At 31.6% G+C, this 24674-nt stretch overlaps 1 protein-coding gene across 1 annotated transcript; it reads left to right on the forward strand.

The window, feature by feature from the left end:
- The first annotated feature begins 20245 nt into the window (after positions 1-20245).
- LOC138341800 (uncharacterized) lies at positions 20246-22765 on the forward strand. The gene is made up of 6 exons (XM_069293637.1): positions 20246-20351; positions 20963-21255; positions 21365-21478; positions 21672-21843; positions 22344-22417; positions 22472-22765. Exons 1-6 carry the CDS (start codon positions 20246-20248, stop codon positions 22763-22765), a joined length of 1053 nt encoding a protein of 350 aa, XP_069149738.1.
- The last annotated feature ends 1909 nt before the right edge of the window (positions 22766-24674 follow it).

Raw genomic sequence — 24674 nt, forward strand, 5'->3', positions numbered from 1 at the left:
CTTCTTCCAAAGTTACCAAGTTCAAAGAAAAGAATGCCTCTTACCTTTTTGGCAATTCTTAATTTCAACAAGTCACAAGTCACGTGACATGTTCAAGACAACGAGATTAAGGACATTTTGGTACATTCTATGCATCTTTGATTTATCTGAACTTAAATCTAAAATGAACCTTCAACCTAAAATTCTTATTTGAAATTTTTATTGTCATTCGTATATTTTAGTCATTACTAAACTAAAATAGTTTACTCAATCTCAGCAATAGTTTATTCTTATGCTATTATGAGTTCAAGACAGACCTCTATGGTGAAATAGGTAGACGCACTACTTTTAGGAAGCAGTGCTAATTCATCTCGGCTCGAGTCTGAGTGGCAGCATATTATCTTCTAAAAAGCATAAAAAGATCTTATAATGAATTCAATTTTTGATTTCTATTTAAAATTATTTAAGTAACGGATTATTCTTTTAAAATTTTGTAATTGATATTTTCAACTTGAGCATACATTAAGTCACATTTCCTTTTCGATCATTTAAAATGTAATTGTTAAAAAGTCCCACATCGGAAGGGGAATCAGAAATTAAACTTCATATATGGACTTGGATAAACCTCCTTTCAGGAGCTAGTTATTTAGGATGAGGAAGACTCAGGTGTCATATATTTATATAGTATTAGATTTAGACTCATCCAGTTTGTTATTTACCTTGGTTGGTTCCCCATTTATAATGGTTCACTCTCTTGTTGAGGCCTGGCATACGGGAGAATGTTAAGAAATCCTACACCAGAAGAGAGATGAGAAATTGGACTCTTTACATGAAAACAGACAGACCCTCGCTCATGAGCTGAGGTTGAATTTCTTTCGGTTATGATATGTTTATAGTAATTACCGTTCATTGGATAACCTTTTTAGTCAATAAAATCGTAAAACTATATGATTCGTCAGAAAAAGGAATAGTTGCTTTTTTATATATAACAAGATTATGTTACTCATTGGATTGCTCTAGGATATTTCCTACTAATCTATTTATTTATATGAATCATTAATTTTCCTTTCATGGAGTTTCTTCGTAATTCATATAATTCTGTATTTTGAAAAAGTTGTTATAAGTTTAAGGAAACTAGACCGTGTTATTTTTATCCAAGGCTTCAAGATTCAAAAAAATATATATTTTCTTAAAGTCTATGTCAATTTAAAACCAAACAAACATTTGAAGCAACGAGAGTAGTTATTTAGGTTTTATACAATTCATGAACAATTGTTCTTCTACCACCTTCTGATATATTCTTCTAGTAACCAAGCATCTTATTCCTCTCAGATGTAATCAAAATATATCCTAACATTTCACATCCAAAACAACATAAATAAACTTCAAAATCTTGGCACATCATCAGTAAAATAATGAAAGTCAACATCTCCCATGCATAGTATATATTGGGAAGTTGATGTTTGATTAGTGAAGGAGAAATATTCATATCAAATTGCCTAAAAACATAAATAACCCACTAAATGCTCACTTATGGGGATTAAATCAGTCACCCACTTGCCGCCACAATTTTAATCTACTTACCGCTAAAGATGAAGTAGCTAATTGTACACCATCAAAACTAAGTGAGAATAAAATAAAATTCATCACACAGACTTATAGCATATTGCATCATTAATTAATCTAGTAACAGAAGAAAAAACACAATCACCGCCTTATTTTTTTTAATTTTACTATAAACTACGAATCTACATTTCTTATTTCTTAAAAATAAATTAATAATACCCTCTATAAAAACTCGAAGTTCACATTGCCATATTTGGAAAGAGAAACATAACCCTCCAGGGATGCTCTTCACACGGCTGTGTGAACAAGCAGCAAAAAGCTTTTCACAAAAATGACCACATAAAATCATGGAATCCAGAAATAATTCTTTGACTTATTGTACTTGTTTGCTGACCCACTTCTTCTAACTAGTTTACGGACGCGTGCTTCGCACGTGTGTCTCATGCAATATTTTATAAATTGGTTAGGATGATTATAATTCAATGAAAACGTGTGTAATGAGTACTAAAATGGAACAATCTCAATTAAATATTATGACAATATTTTTTTTTACAGAAAACTAATTTAAAGAAGACTAATAGAGAGTAAATATAAAAAAACTAAACATGAAAGAAAAAATCAGCATACACATCGTTCTTTAAAACATTAATCATAACAATATATACATAGAAAAAGAATAAAAAATCAGTACATAATTACCGAGTTTTTGTCCCCTTCTCTCATATCGAATTAAAATTCAAAAGTCTTCTCCATCAAGTCAAACAAAAGTATAAATCAAATAGAAAAGCATGAAGGTTATGACTTATGAATATTAATAATGATAATTCAATAGGTAGTTAAATATAATCTATGTCAATTAGTTTAAACTTAAACCATATAAATATTGTTAAAACTTGTAGTGAGATACACACCAAAATTTGAAAAAGAAAATATAAATTCAATTAGCAAAATATGAAATGGATACAAAAATCTATGTATGGATCAAACTTTATTATATGCAGGGAACTATATAATAATCATATTGGCTTTGTTCGACTGTCTCTAGATCTGTATCATCTCTTATTGATTGTGTTTCATATAAATTATTAGTAGCGGAGGTGATACTAAAGATAAAAAATAAACACCTACTTCAAGATCATAAATATATAGGATTATGTTATAACAAATTCACATAGTATTAGAGAATTCAAATAGAATCATAATTTATAAGGAGAAAAAGAGATAATTGTTTATTCAAATAGTATTGGAGAAACTCAAATTGAGTCATATAATATATAAGGAGAAACTGGGACAATTTTTATTCAAACTGAAATTATGTTAATGTTGGGTTATGGGTCTTTTTTCCCTTCCTATGTGGATAAATAAAAGCCCAATTTGGACCAACCCATTTTTTCCCATAGGCCCATTCTTATGAGGCAAATATAGACCTATTTAGGGTCTTATTTTCAAATACACAGAGAGTTTTTTAGCAGCCAAAAAGAGAGAAAAAGAGCAGATTTTCGCAGTCAAATTTCAGCCATAACAACCAACTTCAAATTGCGATTCCCGCTTCGTTTCTTATCCGATTGAGCTGATTTTTGGACAGCATATTATCTTCATCACAATCTTTGATTAGGAACTGACAGAGTTGGATTTAGTGGCCTGCAGCTTCAGTTTTGCTGTCGTGAATAGTAGCTGCGAAATTGGTGATTTTGCTCCTTTAATTCTCTAGATTTGGTGCAATCTTATTTTGTTGTTGCTCGTTGTTTGACACTTGTTTTGTGGCAAATTTTGGAGAATAATATTGTAACTCTTGGTGATTATAGTTGAGCTTTTGGTCCCGTGGTTTTTTACTTTTCACATCGAAGGGTTTTCCACGTAAATCTTGGTGTCTTGTGTGATTTATTTATCATTGCCTTGTTATATTTGTTTGGTTGAATTACTTTCTGCCTTACTATCATATTGCTTGTGGTTGTTTGTTTTCTCTTGGTTCAAATCGAAAAGGGAAAGTATAGACTTGGGTATTCTTCCGCTGTTATCCTGTCAAGCATTCTTTGTTAGTGCCTTGTTTTTCCCAACAAAGTGGTATCAGAGCATTGGTTATTGTTGATTGTCGTTTTGAATGATGGAGGCAAATATGAGCAAAATGGTGTGTTTAACTGGTAGTAACTATCATATTTGGAAAGGCAAGATGAAAGATCTTCTATTTGTCAAGAAGATGCATTTACCTGTGTTTGCTTCTAATAAGCCTCAGTCTTTGAGTGATGAAGAATTGGAATTTGAGCATCTGCAGGTTTGTGGCTATATTAGACAATGGGTTGAAGATAATGTTAGAAATCATATTGTGAATGAGACACATGCCAAAAGTTTGTGGGACAAGCTCGAGACACTTTATGCTTCGAAGACTGGCAACAACAAGTTGTTCCTATTGAAACAATTAATGAATATCAGGTATATAGAGGGCACTCCTATTTCTGATCATATTAATGATTTTCAGGGTGTTCTTGACCAGCTGTCCGGAATGGGTGTAAAGTTTGATGATGAGATACAGGGACTTTGGCTTCTTAATACTCTGCCAGACTCTTGGAAACTCTTCGAGTTTCTTTAACTAATTCTGCTCCCAGTGGTGTTGTAACCATGGAATATACTAAGAGTGGTGTCTTGAATGAAGAAATGAGAAGAAGATCTCAAGCCTCATCTTCTTCAGCTTCACACTCCGATGTTTTGGTTACTGAAGATAGGGGGAGAAACAAGTCCAGAGGTCAAAATGATAGAGATAAAAGTAGAAGCAAGTCAAAGTCTAAATACAAGAATACTACATGTGACTATTGCCACAAGAATGGACATATCATGAAATATTGTTACAAGCACAAGAGAGATATGAGACAACAAAAGAGAGAAGGCGATAATGAAAATCGTGTTGCTGTTGTTGCTAATAATGATCTTCTTGTTTCTTGTGATGAAAATGCCATTAATCTTGTTTGTGATGAGTCTAGCTGGTTTGTGGATTCTGGTGCTACTTCTCATGTCACGCCAAAGAAGGAATTATTTTCTTCTTATACTCCAGGTAATTTTGGAACGTTGAAAATGGGCAATAATCATGAAGTTGAAGTTATTGGCATTGGGACAGTTTGTTTGGAAAGTAACAATGGTTCCAAACTAGTTATTAATAATGTCAAGCATGCTCCAGATGTTCGCTTGAATTTGATTTCTGTGGGATATCTTGATGATGAGGGTTATGTTAATACATTTGGTGTTGGCCAGTGGAAGCTTACTAGAGGTTTGATTGTTGTGGCCCGTGGTGACAAGTTGTCTAACTTGTATGTATTTCAAGGCTCCATGTCCAGAGACTCAGTAAATTTGGTGGAGAATGATACTTCATCAGAGTTATGGCATAGAAGGCTGAGTCATATGAGCGAGAAGGGGATTGATAGTTTGGCTAAGAAAAATTTGCTTTCAGGAGTGAAACAAGCAAAGTTGAAGAAATGTGTTCATTGCTTAGCCGGTAAACAGAAAAGAGTTTCTTTTCAGAGTCATCCGCCTTCAAGAAAGCTCGATTTGCTGGAGTTGGTACATTCTGATTTGTGTGGTCCTTTTAAGGTAAGATCTCATGGTGGTGCACTTTACTTTGTGACTTTTATTGATGATCATTCTCGTAAACTCTGGGTATTTTCTTTGAAGTCCAAGGATCAAGTACTTGATGTGTTCAAGGTTTTTCAGGCCTTGGTTGAAAGACAAACAGGGAAGACATTGAAATGCATCCGCTCAGATAATGGTGGTGAGTATATTGGTCCTTTTGATAGATATTGCAGAGAGCAGGGTATTAGGCATCAGAAAACTCCTCCAAAGACTCCTCAGTTAAATGGTTTAGCAGAGAGGATGAACAGAACTCTAGTTGAGAGGGTTAGATGTATGCTTTCAGATGCTAAGCTGTCAGATTCCTTTTGGGCAGAAGCACTTAATACTGCTGCTTATGTTATCAATTTATCTCCTGCTGTTGCTTTAGATGGTGATGTCCCTGACAGAGTTTGGACTGGTAAGAATGTTTCTTATGATCATCTTAGAGTCTTTGGGTGTAAAGCCTTTGTACATGTTCCTTAGGATGAAAGGTCAAAGTTGAATGTTAAAACTAGGCAGTGTATCTTCATTGGTTATGGTCAAGATGAATTTGGCTATCGTTTCTATGATCCTGTTGAGAAGAAACTTGTTAGAAGCCGTGATGTTGTGTTCTTTGAAGACCAAACAATTGAATATTTTGACAAAGCTGACAAGGCTGATTTTCAGACTAGTGAGAGCTTAGTTGATGTTGATCCAGTTCCTTTGACTATTGCACCGGAAGAAAATCTTCATAATGATGAAAATCAAGTTGATAATGAAGATGGTGATCATGTTCAGAATGACCGGCATGATGTTGTTGATGCTCCAGTGCAAGATGATGTGGTTGTCCAACAACCAATTATAGATGCTCCAGAGAGTTCTCTCAGACGATCTAGTAGAGAGAGAATTCCTTCATCTCGTTATTCTCCCAATGAGTATGTACTCTTGACTGATGGGGGAGAACCTGAGAGTCTTGATGAGGCCATGGAAAGTGAAGAAAAAGAAAGGTGGTTTGATGCTATGGAAGATGAGATTAAATCCTTGCATGATAATCATACCTTTGATTTGGTTAAGTTACCTAAAGACAGAAAAGCTTTGAAAAACAGGTGGGTTTTTCGGGTGAAACACGAAGATGGTAATCCTGTTCCACGGTACAAAGCTAGATTAGTTGTCAAGGGATTTAATCAGAAAAAAAGAGTTGATTTTGATGAGATATTCTCTCCAGTTGTGAAGATGTCATCCATTCGTGTGGTTCTAGGCTTGACTGCAAGTCTAGATTTAGAGGTTGAATAAATGGATGTTAAAACTGCTTTCCTCCATGGTGACTTAGATGAAGAAATTTATATGGAGCAACCGGAAGGTTTTGAAGTCAAGGGTAAAGAGAATTACGTTTGCAAATTGAAGAAGAGCTTGTATGGTTTGAAACAAGCTCCCAGGCAGTGGTACAGGAAGTTTGGTTCTTTTATGAGTCAGCAGGGCTTCAAGAAGACTTCTTCAGACCATTGTGTTTTTGTGCAAAAGTTCTCTGATGGTGACTTTATTATTGTGTTGCTTTATGTTGATGACATGCTTGTTGTTGGTCATAATACTTGCAGGATTCAGAAGTTGAAGCAAGAGTTGAGTAAGTCTTTTGCTATGAAAGACTTAGGACCAGCAAGGCAGATTCATGGCATGCAGATTGTCCATGATAGAAAGGCCAAGAAATTGGTATTATCACAAGAGAAGTACATTCAGAAAGTACTTCGCAGATTTAGCATTGACAAAGCTAAGGTTGTCCGTACACCTTTAGCTATGCACTTCAAATTGAGCACGAAACAGTGTCCTTCTAGTGTTGATGAGAAGGAAGATATGAAGAAAGTTCCTTATGCTTCAGCTGTTGGTAGTTTGATGTATGCGATGGTTTGTACAAGACCGGATATTGCTCACGCTGTTGGAGTTGTTAGTCGTTTTCTTTCTAATCCGGGAAGAGAACATTGGAATGCTGTGAAGTGGGTTATGAGATATCTTTGTGGCTTTTCTAGTCTGAGTTTGTGTTTTTGTACAGGGAAGCCTATTCTTTGTGGTTATACTGATTCAGACATGGCTGGTGATGTTGATACTCGCAAGTCTACTTCAGGGTACTTGGTTACTTTTGCAAGGGGAGCTGTCTTGGCAATCTAGGTTGCAAAAATGTGTTGCTCTATCTACTACAGAAGCTGAGCTTATTCCTGTCGTTGAAGCTTGAAAAGAATTGCTTTGGATGAAGAGATTCTTGGGGGAACTTGGTTGTGCTCAAGAGAGGTATGTGCTTTATTGTGACAGTCAAAGTGCTATACATCTTGGCAAGAATTCTACGTTCCATGGTCGGTCTAAACACATTGATGTGAGATACCATTGGATTCGAGATGTGTTGGATTCTAAGTTTCTTGAGCTTGAAAAGATTCATACAAATGACAATGGTTCCGATATGATGACTAAAGCTTTGCCAAGAGGGAGGTTTGAAGATTGTTGCATGGTCGCCGGGATGGCGGTCTCCTCCACATAGTCGTGAGGGGGAGAATTGTTGGGTTATGGGTCTTTTTTTCCCTTCCTATGTGGATAAATAAAAGCCCAATTTGGACCAACCCATTTTTTCACATAGGCCCATTCTTATGAGGCAAATATAAACCTATTTAGGGTCTTATTTTCAAATACACAGAGAGTTTTTTAGTAGCCAAAAAGAGAGAAAAAGAGCAGATTTTCGCAGTCAAATTCCAGCCATAACAGCCAACTTCAAATTGCGATTCCCGCTTCGTTTCTTATCCGATTGAGCTGATTTTTGGATAGCATATTATTTTCATCTCAATCTTTGATTAGGAACTGACAGAGTTGGATTTGGTGGCCTGCAGCTTCATTTTTGCTGTCGTGAATAGTAGCTGCGAAATTGGTGATTTTGCTCCTTTAATTCTCTAGATTTGGTGCAATCTTATTTTGTTGTTGCTCGTTGTTTGTCACTTGTTTTGTGGCCAATTTTGGAGAAAAATATTGTAACTCTTGGTGATTATAGTGGAGCTTTTGGTCCCGTGGTTTTTTACTCTTCACATCGAAGGGTTTTCCACGTAAATCTTGGTGTCTTGTGTGATTGGTTTATCATTGCCTTGTTATATTTGTTTGGTTGAATTACTTTCTGCCTTACTATCATATTGCTTGTGGTTGTTTGTTTTCTCTTGGTTCAAATCGAAAAGGGAAAGTATAGACTTGGGTATTCTTCCGCTGTTATCCTGTCAGGCATTCTTTGTTAGTGCCTTGTCTTTCCCAACAGTTAAATCTATTGTATATCTAACATATCGAAATCATTACTATATTGATAAGAACAATGGAATACGATTACAACCTTAAGATTCTTATTGCAATAGTCAAACTACCAAATTATAATGAAAATATTGAAATAACAAATAATTAAAGTTAGAAGAAGAACAGAGATGAGAAACTTTAGACTCTAGAAGAAGAGTAGACGAAAAACATTTTCTTCAATATGTATAATCCCTAAATCACTCACCGTTGCACCTTTTGATGAAACTATTCTCACGTCCACTACTCGATCCGTATCCCAAATTAACCAGACCCTATTTCTTGTTCTAGGCCCAATGGCCGTTGTTAGTCCTATAACTACTGGTGTGACCTTGGTATCCACATTAGGTTGAACTTGGTTCATAACGGTATATGTCCTAAAACATTGATTTAAAGGATTTGTCATTGGCTTGAAGCATGAAACATACTTCATAATCATCAAGAATTTGCAAATCTGAAATAATCAATATGCTAACCTAAAGAAATTAATAAGTCTATAAAATATTGAACAAACTAAAATTAAATTACTTACACTCTTTGAAACTTTAAACCTCATATCACAAATGCACAATTGATGTGGTAATCTTGATGCCCCCAAAGCTGAGAAAGAAAATATGACAAACATAAATATAATTAGATGTGATATACATATAAATCATGAAATCTAAAATTAAAATAATACGAACAGATCAAATAAAAGTATGGATTTTGCGATTAGCAATTGTCTAACTAACCTTTCATCCTAGGCTTGTTTCATATTATTTAATATTTGTATTTATAAATTTTAAAAAATCATCTTTATTCAATATAGGCAAATGAAAAGACAAGATTTTTAAGAAACTAATTAAGAGGGTTTTAAAAATAGATACACATCTTTTTATCTTCCATTTTCTTTAATATCTTAAAATTTCACATTTAATTGGATAATGTATTAAATTTTTTTTTGGACTTCTTAAAACAATGATTTAGTTCGAAAAGGTCTTAAAATAATGTTAACGGTTGACTATGATAAATAATGTAATGGTTGACTTTTTTTTCAAACTAGTGCCATGTAGGCTAAAAAAGCGTAGAAAATTACTTATAAAATAAGTTCAGGGGGATAATAGAACCTTAGAATAGTATAAGTGTGTCTCTGGAATTTCGGCCATAGGTTGAGGGGGTACTTGGGCCTTATCCCTAATTAGCCAATTTGCAGTCACAAAAGATTAACTTTAGCCTAAATAAAAATACAATTAAAACAATCATAAATTTATGGAAAATCAAATTAAAGAAGTTTAATCACAATAACATCAAACGAGAAATCTTATTTTAATGTATAAAATTTATCAACAAATCGTAAATTTAGAACTTTTGATAGTAATTAGACAATTTAGATTATATATAGTCACAAAAGATTACCTTTAGCCTAAATAAAAATACAATTAAAAGAATCAGAAATTTATGAAAAATCAAATTAAAGAAGTTTAATGGAGAGAAAACAAATAAAGATGTATATGAAATAAAAAGAGGATAATTAGATGGTGTAAGTTATAAAGATATATATTATTCCTTATCACAATGAAAAGAAAAAATACTATAACTGCAACTATTATTCAAAATATTAGTAGGAATTAAAGTTGCATCAAGTAATTTGTCAAAAGTATTATCTATGAAACATTGCAAATATTAGTGAGCATTGATTATGGATTTTATATATTGATTGAACTCAATGGTCTCATAATAAAATAATTTATGTTTTAGTATAAAGAAAAATATTCGAAAAAATTGAACTATTTTAGCCGTTAAAAGGGTAGAAATGCCTAATATTTATTTATGAATATTGTCTTTTAATTTTTTGACTTTAACAAATTTTTTTAATATTTAGTGTGGCATATAGAATGATTATTATTTATATATAAATATTTTAGAATATTTTGATTTAACACAGGATAAAATAATAATCAAATTTTATACTATGTTGTTTAAATTTTATACTATGAGATATTATCACACAGCGTAATATAACACCAAAAGATTGAATAGAAGAAACCATATCAGAAAGAAAATTTATGCATTAGGATTTTATCATATATAGCCAAAAAGAACATACACAATGAAATTTTTTTATACCATGATAGGAAATCAAAGAAATATAAAAAATATTATGAACAACATATATGAAAATTGTAGTCCACCTTACTTTTTTTTCTATTAATAGATCAATATATTATTTAAAGGTAACAAAAAATCATTTAATATAGAAGAAAGAATAATATAATTAACAAAACTAAAACGGAAAGCAACAAGGAAAAATTATTAGCTAAAATGTGACTCACTGTTTTAATAATACGTTCATCTAAATGTCAAAATAGCACTTCCAAATGTATTAGAATCATATTGTGCCATCATATAGATTCATGCAATAGAAAAGACCAAAAGAAATTTCAAAAAAACGGTTGAAATATGAATTCTTGTACTTTTGATTGCTCTTGATTTGTGTTGTTATTTTCTTTCTCCATGTCTTAAATATCTATACATTTTAATAATATGTGGAAGATAAAAATAATTCAAGTTAATTAGAATGGCTGAAGTAACATATGGAGTTCAAAAAAGTCATCTTTTCATTTACCATATTCATTGTAATTAATGTAAGTTAATTAGTGTCTTCAAAATTTAAAACTGAAAAAACCTTTCAACTTCAGTAATTAAGTGATGCATGAATAGATAGGAGTAATAAAAAGACTTTAGAAAATCTCATCCTTTGTTTTACTTATTGAAAGTCATTGATTGGATAAACTAAAACTTTCTCCATAATTTTAAATACTTAAGAAAATTAAATAGAAGGATATGATACATACATATCATTGTGTAATTAAAATATTTATATTTAGTTAAACAAAAAATTAAATTTTAATTTAGTAAAAGGGCAAAATAGTAATTCAATTTTTCACTATAGAGCTTCCAACTTATGATAATATATAATTAGCTGAGGACATTTTGGGGAAGTGACTAATATCCTCCACAGTTCTTGATTCAATTTAAAAAAAGTAAAATACAAGTGCAGAATAAAAGGCTTACCCGATAATAGCCACCTAATATGATCACAGATCTCCACAACCTAGCACGAAGAATATGACAAGATATAATTTGTACCAGGAAAAAATGAAAATAAAAAGGCTAAATGATAAAATCGTGATACACTTACTTTAGGCAATTAAGTTGATGACCGTTAAACCTAGGTGGTTTATATTCCATTGCCTTCTCCCGGTAAAAGGTGCCTAATTTTCCTATAAATGCATCTTGATCCTCAGGGTAGCCTTCATCATCCTCACCTACAAATGTCGAAGAATACGTAACTTTGATTGTCACTTTCAGAAACTCGTTCAACCTAACATAACCATCATTGGTAAACGTTGTAGCATTTATCTTCATCGGAGGGTCAACTAACATATTATTCCCTTCTGATTGGCCTAGTAGACAATTTTCTCACTCTAATCATCTTCCTTCCCTTCTCCTTCATCAATATTCTGCACTTCATCATCATTCAACATCACAAAACAACTTACCATATCATCTGTTTCAGCATCAATAGTAGGTGTTTTGTTCTCTACCACTACATTGTTGTGTGCATGTAGCTGATTCTTAAAGTTGAGTTGTCTCGCTTCTAGAATTCATTATGTCCTCTCCCTTTGAATCACTCTGATCATGTGTCTTATCCTCAACATTGCTTTTGCTAGTCTTAACATCATTTTAGTACTTGACGGGTAACTCATTCGACAAGAGGACATCAGTAGCAGGGACATTCTTTTCCACATTGAGAATATCTACTTCACCCTTATCCATTCTAACATTTAGTCACAGGCAACATATCATATGTATTAAATTTTAGCATTCTAATACTCATCTCCTCAAGAAAAATTACCCAAAAGATCAAAAAGGAAAGGGAAGAAATAACTTCCAAAAAATAAATTGATATGCATTACTCATTCCACTAGTTATATGATCCTCATCAAATTTTATTCCTCTATTTCAAATTCAATTTTAACAAGAGAGACACTTTATATCTAATTCATTCTATAACTTCATTTCAAAGGTTGTGAACATAATTGTTTTTGAGTGTTTGCGAGTGATTTGAAGTGAAAAAGTACTTTTTTCAAATTTTATAAATTTTCATGGCCAAACTCCCTTACACATAAAATCTATTAGCAAGAGCATGCATTATTCCACACAAACACACCTAAAAAAGCAATAACCCTAGTTTCATCAAAACAGAGATCATGATACAAAGACAAAGAGAGAAAAGATCATGTTTTTCATCCCTGTATATTAACTCTAAACAAAATAAAAACTAAAAACAAATGTCCTCCCGCCGATCAATTCATCAGGAAAAAATAATAAAACTTCATCCACATCTCAAGTGTGTTTAGTTTTTTCTTTTATTTTTTCAAAAACATGGCAATGTTCAAAAGATAAAAAAGTAATGTCGGAGGGTAAAAAATCTTACCGCAATCCATTAAATTTTGCAACACATAGAAATCTGCAATCAAGGTCGGAGGTTGATAAAGCAAAGTAGCTTAAGAAAGAAGGAAATGATCCTGAGCTTAACCCTCCAATAGCAGTTTTTGCTTCTTCAAATATATTTGGCACTAAGTAACTGAAGAGTGTGAGTAGGATATGAGTTAATTCTTTTGTCTTTTGTGAGAGTATTTGAGAAAATGACTAAATGGTACTTAATTTACTAGTAATGTTTTCTTTTGGTCTTGTTAATATATTTTTGGATTAACTTCAATTACATATAATACACTAGTAAATTTACCTGCGCCTCGTGCGGGAATTCAATATTGTAGAATTATAAGATAATATTGAACCTATTAGTTATTAAATTTAAACATTATATTGTTTTACATACAAAATTACGTAGTGACGAACGATAATAATGTAAAGGAGAATGATAATTATATCATCTTATCATTTATCCTTCAAGCAATCATCTTCAACTTGAAATTATAATATATCCTTTTGAATCCAGGAAGTGGTACTCTTTCATATTCTTGGGGAATCAAATGAACATCAACCCGGGGTATTAAATTTTGTAACAAATAAATAATTCTTGGTGAAGGGATAAATAAATTTTAAAGGGCTGAAAAAAGTGAACAAATTTCTAATTCTAATATGTACAAAGTTCAGCCCTATCTTTTGCTTTACATATATCATTTAAAAGTTCCCCATTTAATATCATAAATAATTATTTAATGGAAAATTAAATGAAAATATATCATATTGGAAAACACTTGAACTTATTAGTTATATGCTTGAAAGGAAAAAATCAACATACTAGAGTGATCGATTTCAATTTGAAACTATACATTTATTCCGATCGCAGTGTCAAGAAAACCACCTTTTACTTCAAGAAAAGTATTTACAACTTGCAATAAGCTTGAGAATCTATCCATACTACATATTGAATATGAACAATTAATTTTAGTGTGTAGTTATCTATGTCTTAGTGTAGAAGAAGAAGAAGGAGAAGTTCAGAATTTTCATTTTTTTGAAAATGAGAGGAAATCCATTAATTTATAGACAACAAAGGGTAGAGTGAAAGAAATGGTTATAGTGCCTTATCGAAAAGTTCACAAATCTTTAAAAAAATTACAACCCTACGGAAAGTCACTATCTTTCATAAAAGTCGCAACTTCTCTTGAAACTCACAACTTTTCATAAAAGTCGAACTCTTCATAAAAGTCAAAACTATTAATAAAAGCTGCAAATCTTCATAAAAGTCACTACTTTTAGTAAAATTCAAATCTTTTCATTAAAAGGGAAGGCTAGTTTTGGAAATAAATAAATTAAACGGGAATCATGGTTTGTGGTTGTGCTACGTAGACGGGCCTAGAGTTCTCTTTTATACATATACTAGTTTTCGAGAACGTGTGTTGCACGTTTTCCCCTTTTAATAACTACAAGATTTCTATATTATTAAAAATATGAATTTCATAATTGAAAATATGTGTGTGTTCACTCTACTTGGTATAAATATTTGTAAATTATTTTAATACAATTACAATATGTATAAGTAATTGTTCATAAAATTAAGTAATAAAAAGAGAAGGAGTATAACACCAAAATAAAATTTAAAAAATTGACAATCATATAAAATATAAAATAGTTTTATGAAATTGTATCATTTTGATACGTAGATTTCACATGAGTTATTATTACAAAAATGTCATATAATGTTTGAAGAGAGAGTATATAAGAATTCATCAATATCTTTTACATTTTTTACAATATCTATTACATTATTATAGCATCTCAATAAATTATACAACTACAGATGTACATTATGTTCATCCCAAAAAAATTCAAAAACAAGATTAATAACAATAAAATGGCTAATGAATTCTAAAACTTCTTATTAATAAAAAATTCAAGAGAGAAGAGTTCTAGATAAAAAGAATGGAGGAAATTCCTCAAGATTAAAATCTCAATATCTTTCTTGTTGCATATGTTATAAACAATAACACCCATCATCAACAATTATACATTAGAATAACTAAGTGTATACATTAACATAAAGTGACTTTTATGAGCAAACACCCACCAATAATCATCCATCAACAATTATACATTGGAATAACAAAGTGTGCTCATTAATAAAGTGATAATGAAAACAACTTTTTGATATAGATAATTATAAGTCAGGAATTGCAAAGTCATTTAAAAATTGATGATATACATAACATTTAGTTATGAGAATCAGATTGGTTAAAGTTGGAATATCTAATGTTTTTGACTATAATCTAAATATATGTGACATAAATTAAGATGTGTAGTAATTCAAAGGACATTTTGTTGTTAAATGTGGAGGGATATTTTAGTTTAATGGATTAATATCATATAATTATTATTTAATATTTTACTTTTTTTTAATAATAACACTTCATCTACAAAACTCTATTTTAGAATTCTGTGAATTGATTCTAAATAGAAATATAATTAATTAATACCATATATTAATTATTTTTAATATTTTATTAATTATTATTTTAAATAATATTTAAATTTAGTAAATGGTAAAATTGTAATCCAACATTGAAGTTAAGACCTTTCCGCTTTATAATAATATATGATAAGATAATATTAGTGATTAGTTTACGATAAATGTAGTCATATAATTAAAAATTGTTGGAAATATACATTGACTATAAACTACAACAAAAACAACTTTTAGCAATTATAAATACTGACATTAATAAAATGTGTTAAATTCTTTATCGACATTAGTTGAATTCCATTAAAAAAGTTCTAATTACCACTAAAAATACATATTTGCCGCTAATGATTATTGATGTAGTGATATGTATATTATAGTTTGTTAAAAGTCATATAAAGTATATAATGAGTAATGACTATTTGACAAAGCGTACCTATAAATGACGATATACTCAAATAAACTAAATATCGCTTAATTATGTATGAAGTATATATACATTTCCTATTCAATCTTGATCAACTCCGAATTACCTCTAAGCATACATATATATATATATACATACATATATATATATATATATATATATATATATATATATATATGTCTGTATGTACATATATATATATGTATGTATGTCTGTATGTATGTAGGCATGCATGCATATACGTATGTATGTATGTATGTATGTAAGTATGTATGCATGTATATACATACATACTAGTTTCACGGTGTGTTTCATATCATATTATATACGAAGTTGTAAAATAGAATTAATATTAAATTAAAGTTATTGAATAAATAATTATAACTGAAAGAATTGGACAAGATCTTTTAAATGATTAATAATGATTTTCATAGAATTAATTATCTTTAGACAAAAATTGCCAGATATCATTGGAACATTTCAAAAATTTAAATATTGGAAGAAAGTGGTAATTGTTAAATAGTATTGTTCTTTAATTTACTAAATTTGGTAAACAAACTTATCCAACAAAACAGAAAAACATTGTCCAAATAAAAAAATGGTCAACAATAACTTTTCCTGTTGAGGTTATTACTGTAAATCATGGACACTATATAAGTACAATTATTCTCGTAAATATTAATAATTGAAATTTAATATGTGCATGACACTAAGAATGATTGTCATAAATATTTTATCTTTAAAAATGATGTATCTTTTACAAAATATTATTATTCAATTAATATTTGAAAAAAGGCTATGATATATATGTAATTTTACAAAAACAAAAAATGTAGTTGTATAGTGAATGCTAATACTTTTATAAGTAGAATGTTATAGAGAAAAATATATTACGTCAATAATTAGTTTTAATGAGAACATACATATCATGTAGATGTTGTCTTATATGTTTATCTAGTATTTTATAGATATTCTATCATGATATAAAACATCATTCTTTTTGAATTAAAAAATTAAAAGATGAAAAAAAATTAAAGTATTATTTATAAAATCATTAATCTGTTTAAGATCATTTTATGATCAATCACTATTTTCTTATCATTTGTATAGCTAGCAAAGAGTGTAGCTTGTGACATAACATTTTCTTAAATCAAAATTAATACAAAATAACAGAAAATTTATACTCAATATAAATATAAAAAAATAAAAATTAGTGGATCAATTCATAACTAATGAAGAAGGAAGGAGAAAGTATATGCTCATTGTATATTCACCCCATTGTTTCATTTGATTGAAATCTCTACAACCAACACTTCACTTCTCCGTTCATTTTTACTCATATATCTATTAAAATAAATATTTTCATGGTTATATTATCATATTAAAAGTAAAAGTGAAAATCTATTTTGAAACAATAGATTAAACATCAAACTACTAATTCAATGGACAACGTTGATGCCCGATATTTTAGCAAAATTAGGAAAACAACTCCTTCAAATAGATGTTAAAAACATAAGAAATGGAAATACAAAGAAGAAATATCTTACCCCAATGATGTAACATTTCTGTATTTGTCTCTCCCACATCTTTATCTATTTATTTTATTCGAAAGAATAATCAACAATATGTATATAAATTCTCCCTCGAACGAAAACACAAAAGAAATTATTCAAGAAAAAAAAAGAAAAAAAAGAAAACTCGCGAACTATCTATAGAAGATTTAGGTTTGAAGCAAAGTTTATAGATAATTGTATATTTCTTTGTTCTCATCTTTTCATCTTTAATAGTAAGTCTATACCTAAATTCTATTGCTAAGAACTTCGGTGAAACATATAATTGGATAGGAGATGAATCATTTCTGAAAATTTTAAATGATCTCAAATTTTCACAAAAAAAAATCCCCAAGAATTTATAAGGAGTGAATGGTTGTAATTTATGACTGAAAAAATATCAAGGTAGAATTGTTCCGACTATTCGTAGGAAATCAGTCCTTTTTAATGAATAAAACATGTAGGCTAATTAAAGAGTATTAATATTCTAAAATAATATAAATAATATTGATGTATGTATGTGATAAAAATTACCAGGAGAAAATATGAGTGTGAATTGATGAATGATTTGCTATAATTATTTCATCAACTCTTTCTTATGTGGTACATGGAATTTAGTTGGGTTTCAAATGTAATCATCGATAGCAAATAACAGTTGAGATTTCTTGAGAAAAAGTGTATATAACCTAAATAAATTGTAGTTTAAAAGTGCAGGAGCTCCTCTATATATAGGTAACAAATAATAGTATAAATCTGTTCTGATTGTGTCGTATTTGAAAAGTTATAACCCTTCAAAAAGTCTTTGCTTATCGGAAAACACATAACCCTTTGAAAATATCACAACTCTTCGAATAAGGTACAACCCTTTGGTCAAGTCCCAACCCTTTAAAAAAATAACGAACCTTTGAAAAAGTCGCAACTCATTGTAAATGTTAGAACCCATCAAAAAAGTTACAACCCGTTGGAAAAGTGACAACTCATTATAAAAGTCACAATCCATTAATGTGAAAAGTTATTAACTTTTAATATCACATAATTAAATAAATTGAGTATTTTTGATTGGGGGTATTATAGTCATTTGACATTCATGTTTGGGAGTTCATGCTTTTAGGTAGTATATGTATGTATGTATGTATGTATATATATATATATATATATATATATATATATATATATATATATATATACATATATATATATATATAGAGAGAGAGAGAGAGAATCAATTAAAGTGAAATCATCTACCTTAATGACACCAATACAACATATGTCACTGATTTAGTTTCAACTAAGAGAAATTAATATCAAATGAAACTAAAGATATATAATCTGCAATTAAGTTTGCGCACACCATCTCAGAATCATTGCATTCGTGAGTGCTTGTACGTCAAATATCTTTTTGAACCTTTCGGGAACTATTTTATTATTTTACGATAAGATTTTATTCACGCAAGTTCATCCATGACAAGACAATACTTTGAATTCCATGAATATGAGCTTCTTTAGCTCTTATACAGGTATGAAATTGAAGTTAACCATACAATAGAACCAGTGCTAAAAGCTTTACCATCACCCATTGAAAAAGATTGAGCAAAAGAAAAAACATAAAACCCTTCAGCAGTAGTAACTTTATCATCATCATCTTCTTCTTAATAATTCTAGTCAAGTTGAATTGAATTTTGATGTTTTATGACTAAATCTCATTTTCTTAAAGTTCAACTCTAAAAAAAAGTAAAATTTTCATGATCAAAAGAAGTATTTTACTGTTTTTACTACAGGGAGAGATAGAGAAATACAAAAGAGGTTTTTGTGATATGTTGAAGCAAGTTGTGTCTCATTTCTAACTCTATATATGTACAACAAGAAGTTGTCAATTTTTACAAAATGATCTGTAGCTTGACAGATATATTTTCACAGTTTATCTATACATACACGTCAATCTCCTTTCTAAACCTGTTTAGTATCTCGGATTGAGTTAGATCACCAAGTTAAGTGATCACACCTCAGTGCAGTGACCTCCACTGTAGAAAGCAATAAATGCATTATTGCAAAAAGTACAGTGAAAGAGCTTGTTTGGTTCTTGTGGAATCAAACTAAATGGAAGATAAGTCCACATGAATATTTGGTAGGAATATAATTAGTACAAAATAAAATTCAAAAATAGTATCTTGGTAGGTGAAATTTAGGTAAACCATAAAATGGTTTCATATTCTTAACCTTGACATTTTTGACACAGTGATGTCATGGATGACATCAATAGGATGAATTTAATTCTATAAATAGGTAGGTCTTAATTAATTTTTCTATCATACTCTAACTTGCCTTCTCACCTTCTAAGGTATTTTTGTTCTCTCTCTTGTAGTATTTCACTTGTATTTTTTATAGAGTGAAAAAATATTGGAGCAGTTGTTCTTTAGTGAACGTAGGATCATTTTGATCCGAATCACGTTAAATATTGTTGTTCTTCCTTGTTCTTTAATTTCACATTTCTGTTAACAATTGGTATCAGAGACAAGGTTCTATCTAAGTATGCTCTGTGGTTGTAGTACAGTCTAAACTTCCACATCAAAAAAGAATTACTTTGGTTTTTGTAGTTCCAGATACATTGTAGTAGAAAAAGAAGGACAAGTAAAGATGAGTTCCATGAATTTCGATATTGATAGATTTAGTGGGAGGAACAACTTCAATATATGGAAGATCTAGATGATGGCGTTACTGTGGAGGAAAGGTTCAATCCATGCTATTGACGAAATATAACCTGATAAGAAATCGGATTCCGACAAGGAGAAGATTGAAGGAGATGCATTGAGTGTAATCCAATAGTACCTTGCACCTAACGTTTTTGTGAAGTGTGTAAATACTGAAGAGATGACCAAGGACTTAAGGGAAAAGTTGGAACGGCTTTACCAGGACCAGTCACTAACAACAAGAATGTTATTACATTGGTATCTTCATACATTTAAGATGGATTCAGGTACTTTATTGCAAGACCATATTGATGCGCTCAATAAATTAGTGATGGACTTACAAACTACTGGAATTAAAAAGGATGAGGAGACACTTATATGTTCTTTAATATTTTCGTTGGCTTCAAAATATCGTGATATTGAGAATTCAATGATGTATAACAAACAACCTATCAAAATTGAGCAAGTGCGGCAAACACTTAACTCTTGTGATGTTCGAAAATGCATTTTGAAGGAGACAAAAGTACGAAGCTAGTGTACTCTTTGTAATAGGTCGTACTAGACAACAGGAAAGGAGAAAATGAAAGTACAGATCAAAGTCTCGTGTGGAAAAAAATGAATGCGCAGTCTTGGGGCTGTCACTAGAAGAGGCACATTGAACGAGATTGCTCTATTTTGAAGTCCAAAGAAAAGGTGAGTGTATCCATTGTTCAGCAAGTACATGATAAGAATAATGATTATGTACTAACAACATCATGCAATAGTGAAGTCTATGACAACAAATGGGTCTTAGACTCTGGTTGTACTCTGCATATGACATTTCAAACAGATTGGTTCAGTATCTATGAATAAAGTGTAAGAATCGTACTAATTGGCAATATTGCAATTTATAAAATAGTCGGCATTGGTTCAGTTCGTGTTCGATGCCATGATGGGATCGTGAGGACTATTACAAAAGTCCGTCATATTCCTGATCTAAAGAAGAATTTGATCTCCCTTGTTACTTTGGATAAACAAGGCTATAAGTACATGAGTGAAGGAGGAATTATGAAAGTGACTAAAGGGTATTTAGTCATGTTGAAGGCCAAGCTGGAGGATGACCTTTATACACTTGCGGGAAGTACCATTATTGGCTCTGTAAATACATCTACATTGCAGTTATCTAATAATGACAAGGCAAAAATATGGCACGTGAGACTAGGCCATATGAGAGTGCAAGGATAGGAGATGATGAGCAACCGCAACCTTTTGAATGATGAAAAGATCAGCACACTTGAATTTTGTGAGCACTGCGTCTTAGGGAAGCAGAAAAAGGTCAGCTTCAGCACTGGCAACACTAGACGTGAGGGATGCTAGACTACATCCATTCAAATTTATGGGGTCCCTCGAAGCATCCATCGAAGGGAGGAAAAAGGTATCTTCTCACATTCATTGATATTTTTTTCACGAAAGGTTTGGGTTCATTTCCTAAAGACAAAAGGTGATTCTTTTGAAGCATTTAATGAGTAGCAGATTTTGGTTGAAAATCAAAAGAGAGGAAAATCAAGTATCTTTGCACAAAAAATGGCTTGGAGTTTTGCAGTGAAGAGTTCAATGATTTTTGTAAGGTTCATGGGATTGCAAGGCATAATACGGTCAGGCACACACCACAGCAGAATGCAGTTGCCGAGAGAATCACCAAAACTCTTCTTGAGAAGGCTCGTTGTATACTCTTACAAGCCAATATGTCCAAAGTATTTTGGACTGAAGCAGTTCATACTACTTCTCATTTGTCAATCGGTCTTCAACATCAGTGATTGACTTTAAGACTCCGAATGAGGTTTGGTTAGGTGAACCCTCTAACTATTCATACCTATAAATATTTGGGGGTCCAGCTTATTATCATGTTAATGAAGGAAAGCTTGAACGAAGGGCTAAATAAGCCATATTCGTAGGATATGTAGATGGAGTAAAATGGCAAAAAAGTTGGTGTTTGTCTTTACAAAAATTTGTAGTTAGTAGAGATGTTACCTTTGATTAATCCTACATACTTGATCCTCATAAAGTTTATGTGGAGTTATCAAGAGACGAGAACAACGAGCAGGTGGAGCTACCAGTGGAGGTTACCAAGGAATAACATCAATAGACTCAAATTGATGAGTCAAAAGATGCAGATCTTAATGAACTTGCTGCCAATGAACAATACACAATTTCTAAGAGAAGGGACAAAAGGCAGATACGGAAATCGGAACATCTTATTGAGTAAGAAAATCTGATTGCACATGCATTCATAGCTGCAGGTGAAGAGATTTTGGATCTTGAGTCCTCTTCATATATTGAAGCAACTTCTTGCAAAGATGATGCACAACGACAGGTAGCCATGATGGAAGAGATTGAGTCTGAGTCGATTCACAAAAATGAGACATAGGTCTTTGTTAATTGGCCAAAGGGGATAAGGATAGCTGGATGCAAATGGGTCTACAGAAACAAAGAAGGTATTCCAGAAGTGGAAGATACTAGGTTCAAGGCGAGATTGGTTGCAAAGGGTTTCATCCAGAAGGAGGGAATTGACTACAATGAGATCTTCTCTCCAGTCGTGAAACATAGCTCAATTCACGTGCTACTAGCATTGGTTGCACAATTTGATTTAGAGCTTCAAAAGCTTGATGTCAAAACTACATTCTTACATGGTGATCTAGAAGAGACAATCTACATGGATTAGCATGAAGGTTTCTTAGCTGAAGGAAAAGAAGACCGGATATGCCAACTGAAATAGTCTTTTTATGGTTTGAAAAAATCCCCTAGACAATGGTACAAGAGGTTTGATGCATTCATGAGTAAACATGGATTTTTAAAGAGTGCATTTGATAGTTGTGTGTATCACAAGAAGATGTTTGGTAACTCTATGATTTATATATTATTGTATGTTGATGATATGCTTATTGCTGCTAACAACATCACATAGATAAATATTTTGAAGAAACTATTCAGCAAGGAATTTGACATGAAGGAATTGGCAGTTGCAAAGAAAATCCTTGGAATTGAGATTTCAAGAGAAAATGGTGTTCTACATCTTTCTTTGAAGAGGTACATCAAAAAAATTCTTGAAAGATTCAATATGCATATGAAGAAGCCTGTAAGTACACCGTTAGCTTGTCATTTCAAGCATTCAGAGTTACAAATGCCTTAGTCTATGGATGAGGTGGAGCGTATGTCAAAGGCTCCTTATGAGAGCAAAGTTGGTAGAATAATGTATGTAATAGTGTGTGCACGTCTAGATATTGCTCAATCTGTAAGTGTGGTATGCAGATACATGGAAAATCCAGGAAAAAGGCACAGGAAAGTTGTCAAGTAGATATTGAGATATCTCAAATGAGCTCCTGATGTTGGCCTAACCTTCTGAGAAAGTTAAGGCATTTCAATTCTCGATTATGTAGATTCTGACTATGCAGGGGATCTTGATCGAAGAAGGTCCACAACTGGACAAATCTTTACTCTTGTTGGTAGTGTCGTTAGTTGGAAATAGACTTTACAGTCGATTGTTGCTTTGTCTACAACAGAGGAAAAATATATTGAAGCAATGGAGGTAGTGAAAAAAGCTATCTGGTTGAAAGATTTAGTGGCAGAATTGAGTTCGGTTCAGCTGGAATAAATTTTAAGATGTGATATTCAAAGTGCTATTCATTCGATTAAAAATCAAAGATTTCATGATCACACCAAACACAATGATGAGAGATTTGATTTTACTCATGATGTCGTAGAAGAGGGAGATATCAAGGTTGGGAAGGTTATCACAGACGATAACTCTACAGACATGTTGACCAAAATAGTCCCACTTGCCAAGTTTGCACACTTCAAGGACTTGGCGGGAGTATGCATCAATTAATGCAACTCTAAGAGAGCAACTTCTAGGTGAAGCTGGTATGTTCATCAAAGCTTTGATTCTTCTTGATTGTTATAACGGGATTGTCCAGTAAGCTTAGAAGTTTTGGCTGAAGTTGTTTATTTGCATGCTTGGAACACAAACCAAGGTGGAGATTGAAAGAGTTGGTTTGGTTCTTGTGGACTCAAACTAAATGGAAGATAAATTAACATGAATATTTGATATGAAAATAATTAGTAAAAAATAAAGCTGGTATCTTGGTAGGTGATTTTTAGGTAAACCATAAAATGGTTTCATATTCTTAACCTGGACATTTTTAACACATAGTGATGTCATGGATGACATCAATATGATGAATTTATTCCTATAAATAGGTAGTTCTTAATTCATTTTCATATCATCCTCTCACTTGCCTTGTAGATATTTGTGTTCTCTCTGTTGTAGTATTTCACTTGTATTCTTTATAGAGTGAAATAAATATTGGAGAAGTTGTTCTTTGATGGACGTTGGATCATTTTTATCCGAACCACGTTAAATATTGTTGTTCTTCCTTGTTCTTCAGTTTCACGTTTACGCAAACAAACAACTCAGTACACGAAACACCCCACATTTAGATAGAGTTGTATAGGCTAACCTACAAAGTGCATTCCTGTCCTTGCTAATTTTTTTCTTCCTTTTTTTGGTTTCCTACCCAGTGCCCCCAATTTGAGATCTGACTAAATTCGAATGGTGTACTCCTATTCTTGGG

The sequence above is a fragment of the Solanum lycopersicum genome, chromosome 1 (assembly GCF_036512215.1).
Source record: "Solanum lycopersicum chromosome 1, SLM_r2.1".
In the NCBI taxonomy this organism is placed as follows: Eukaryota; Viridiplantae; Streptophyta; class Magnoliopsida; order Solanales; family Solanaceae; genus Solanum; species Solanum lycopersicum.

What these genes read in the sequence shown, in the direction of transcription:
- LOC138341800 (XM_069293637.1), top strand. Translation starts at nt 20,246, where the DNA reads ATGACCAAGGACTTAAGGGAAAAGTTGGAACGGCTTTACCAGGACCAG. An exon ending in ACAAGGCAAAAATATGGCAC is followed by an intron (nt 21,256 to 21,364) that starts GTGAGACTAGGC and finishes ACTGCGTCTTAG; the next exon opens with GGAAGCAGAAAAAGGTCAGC. An exon ending in AAGATGATGCACAACGACAG is followed by an intron (nt 22,418 to 22,471) that starts GTAGCCATGATG and finishes AATGAGACATAG; the next exon opens with GTCTTTGTTAATTGGCCAAA.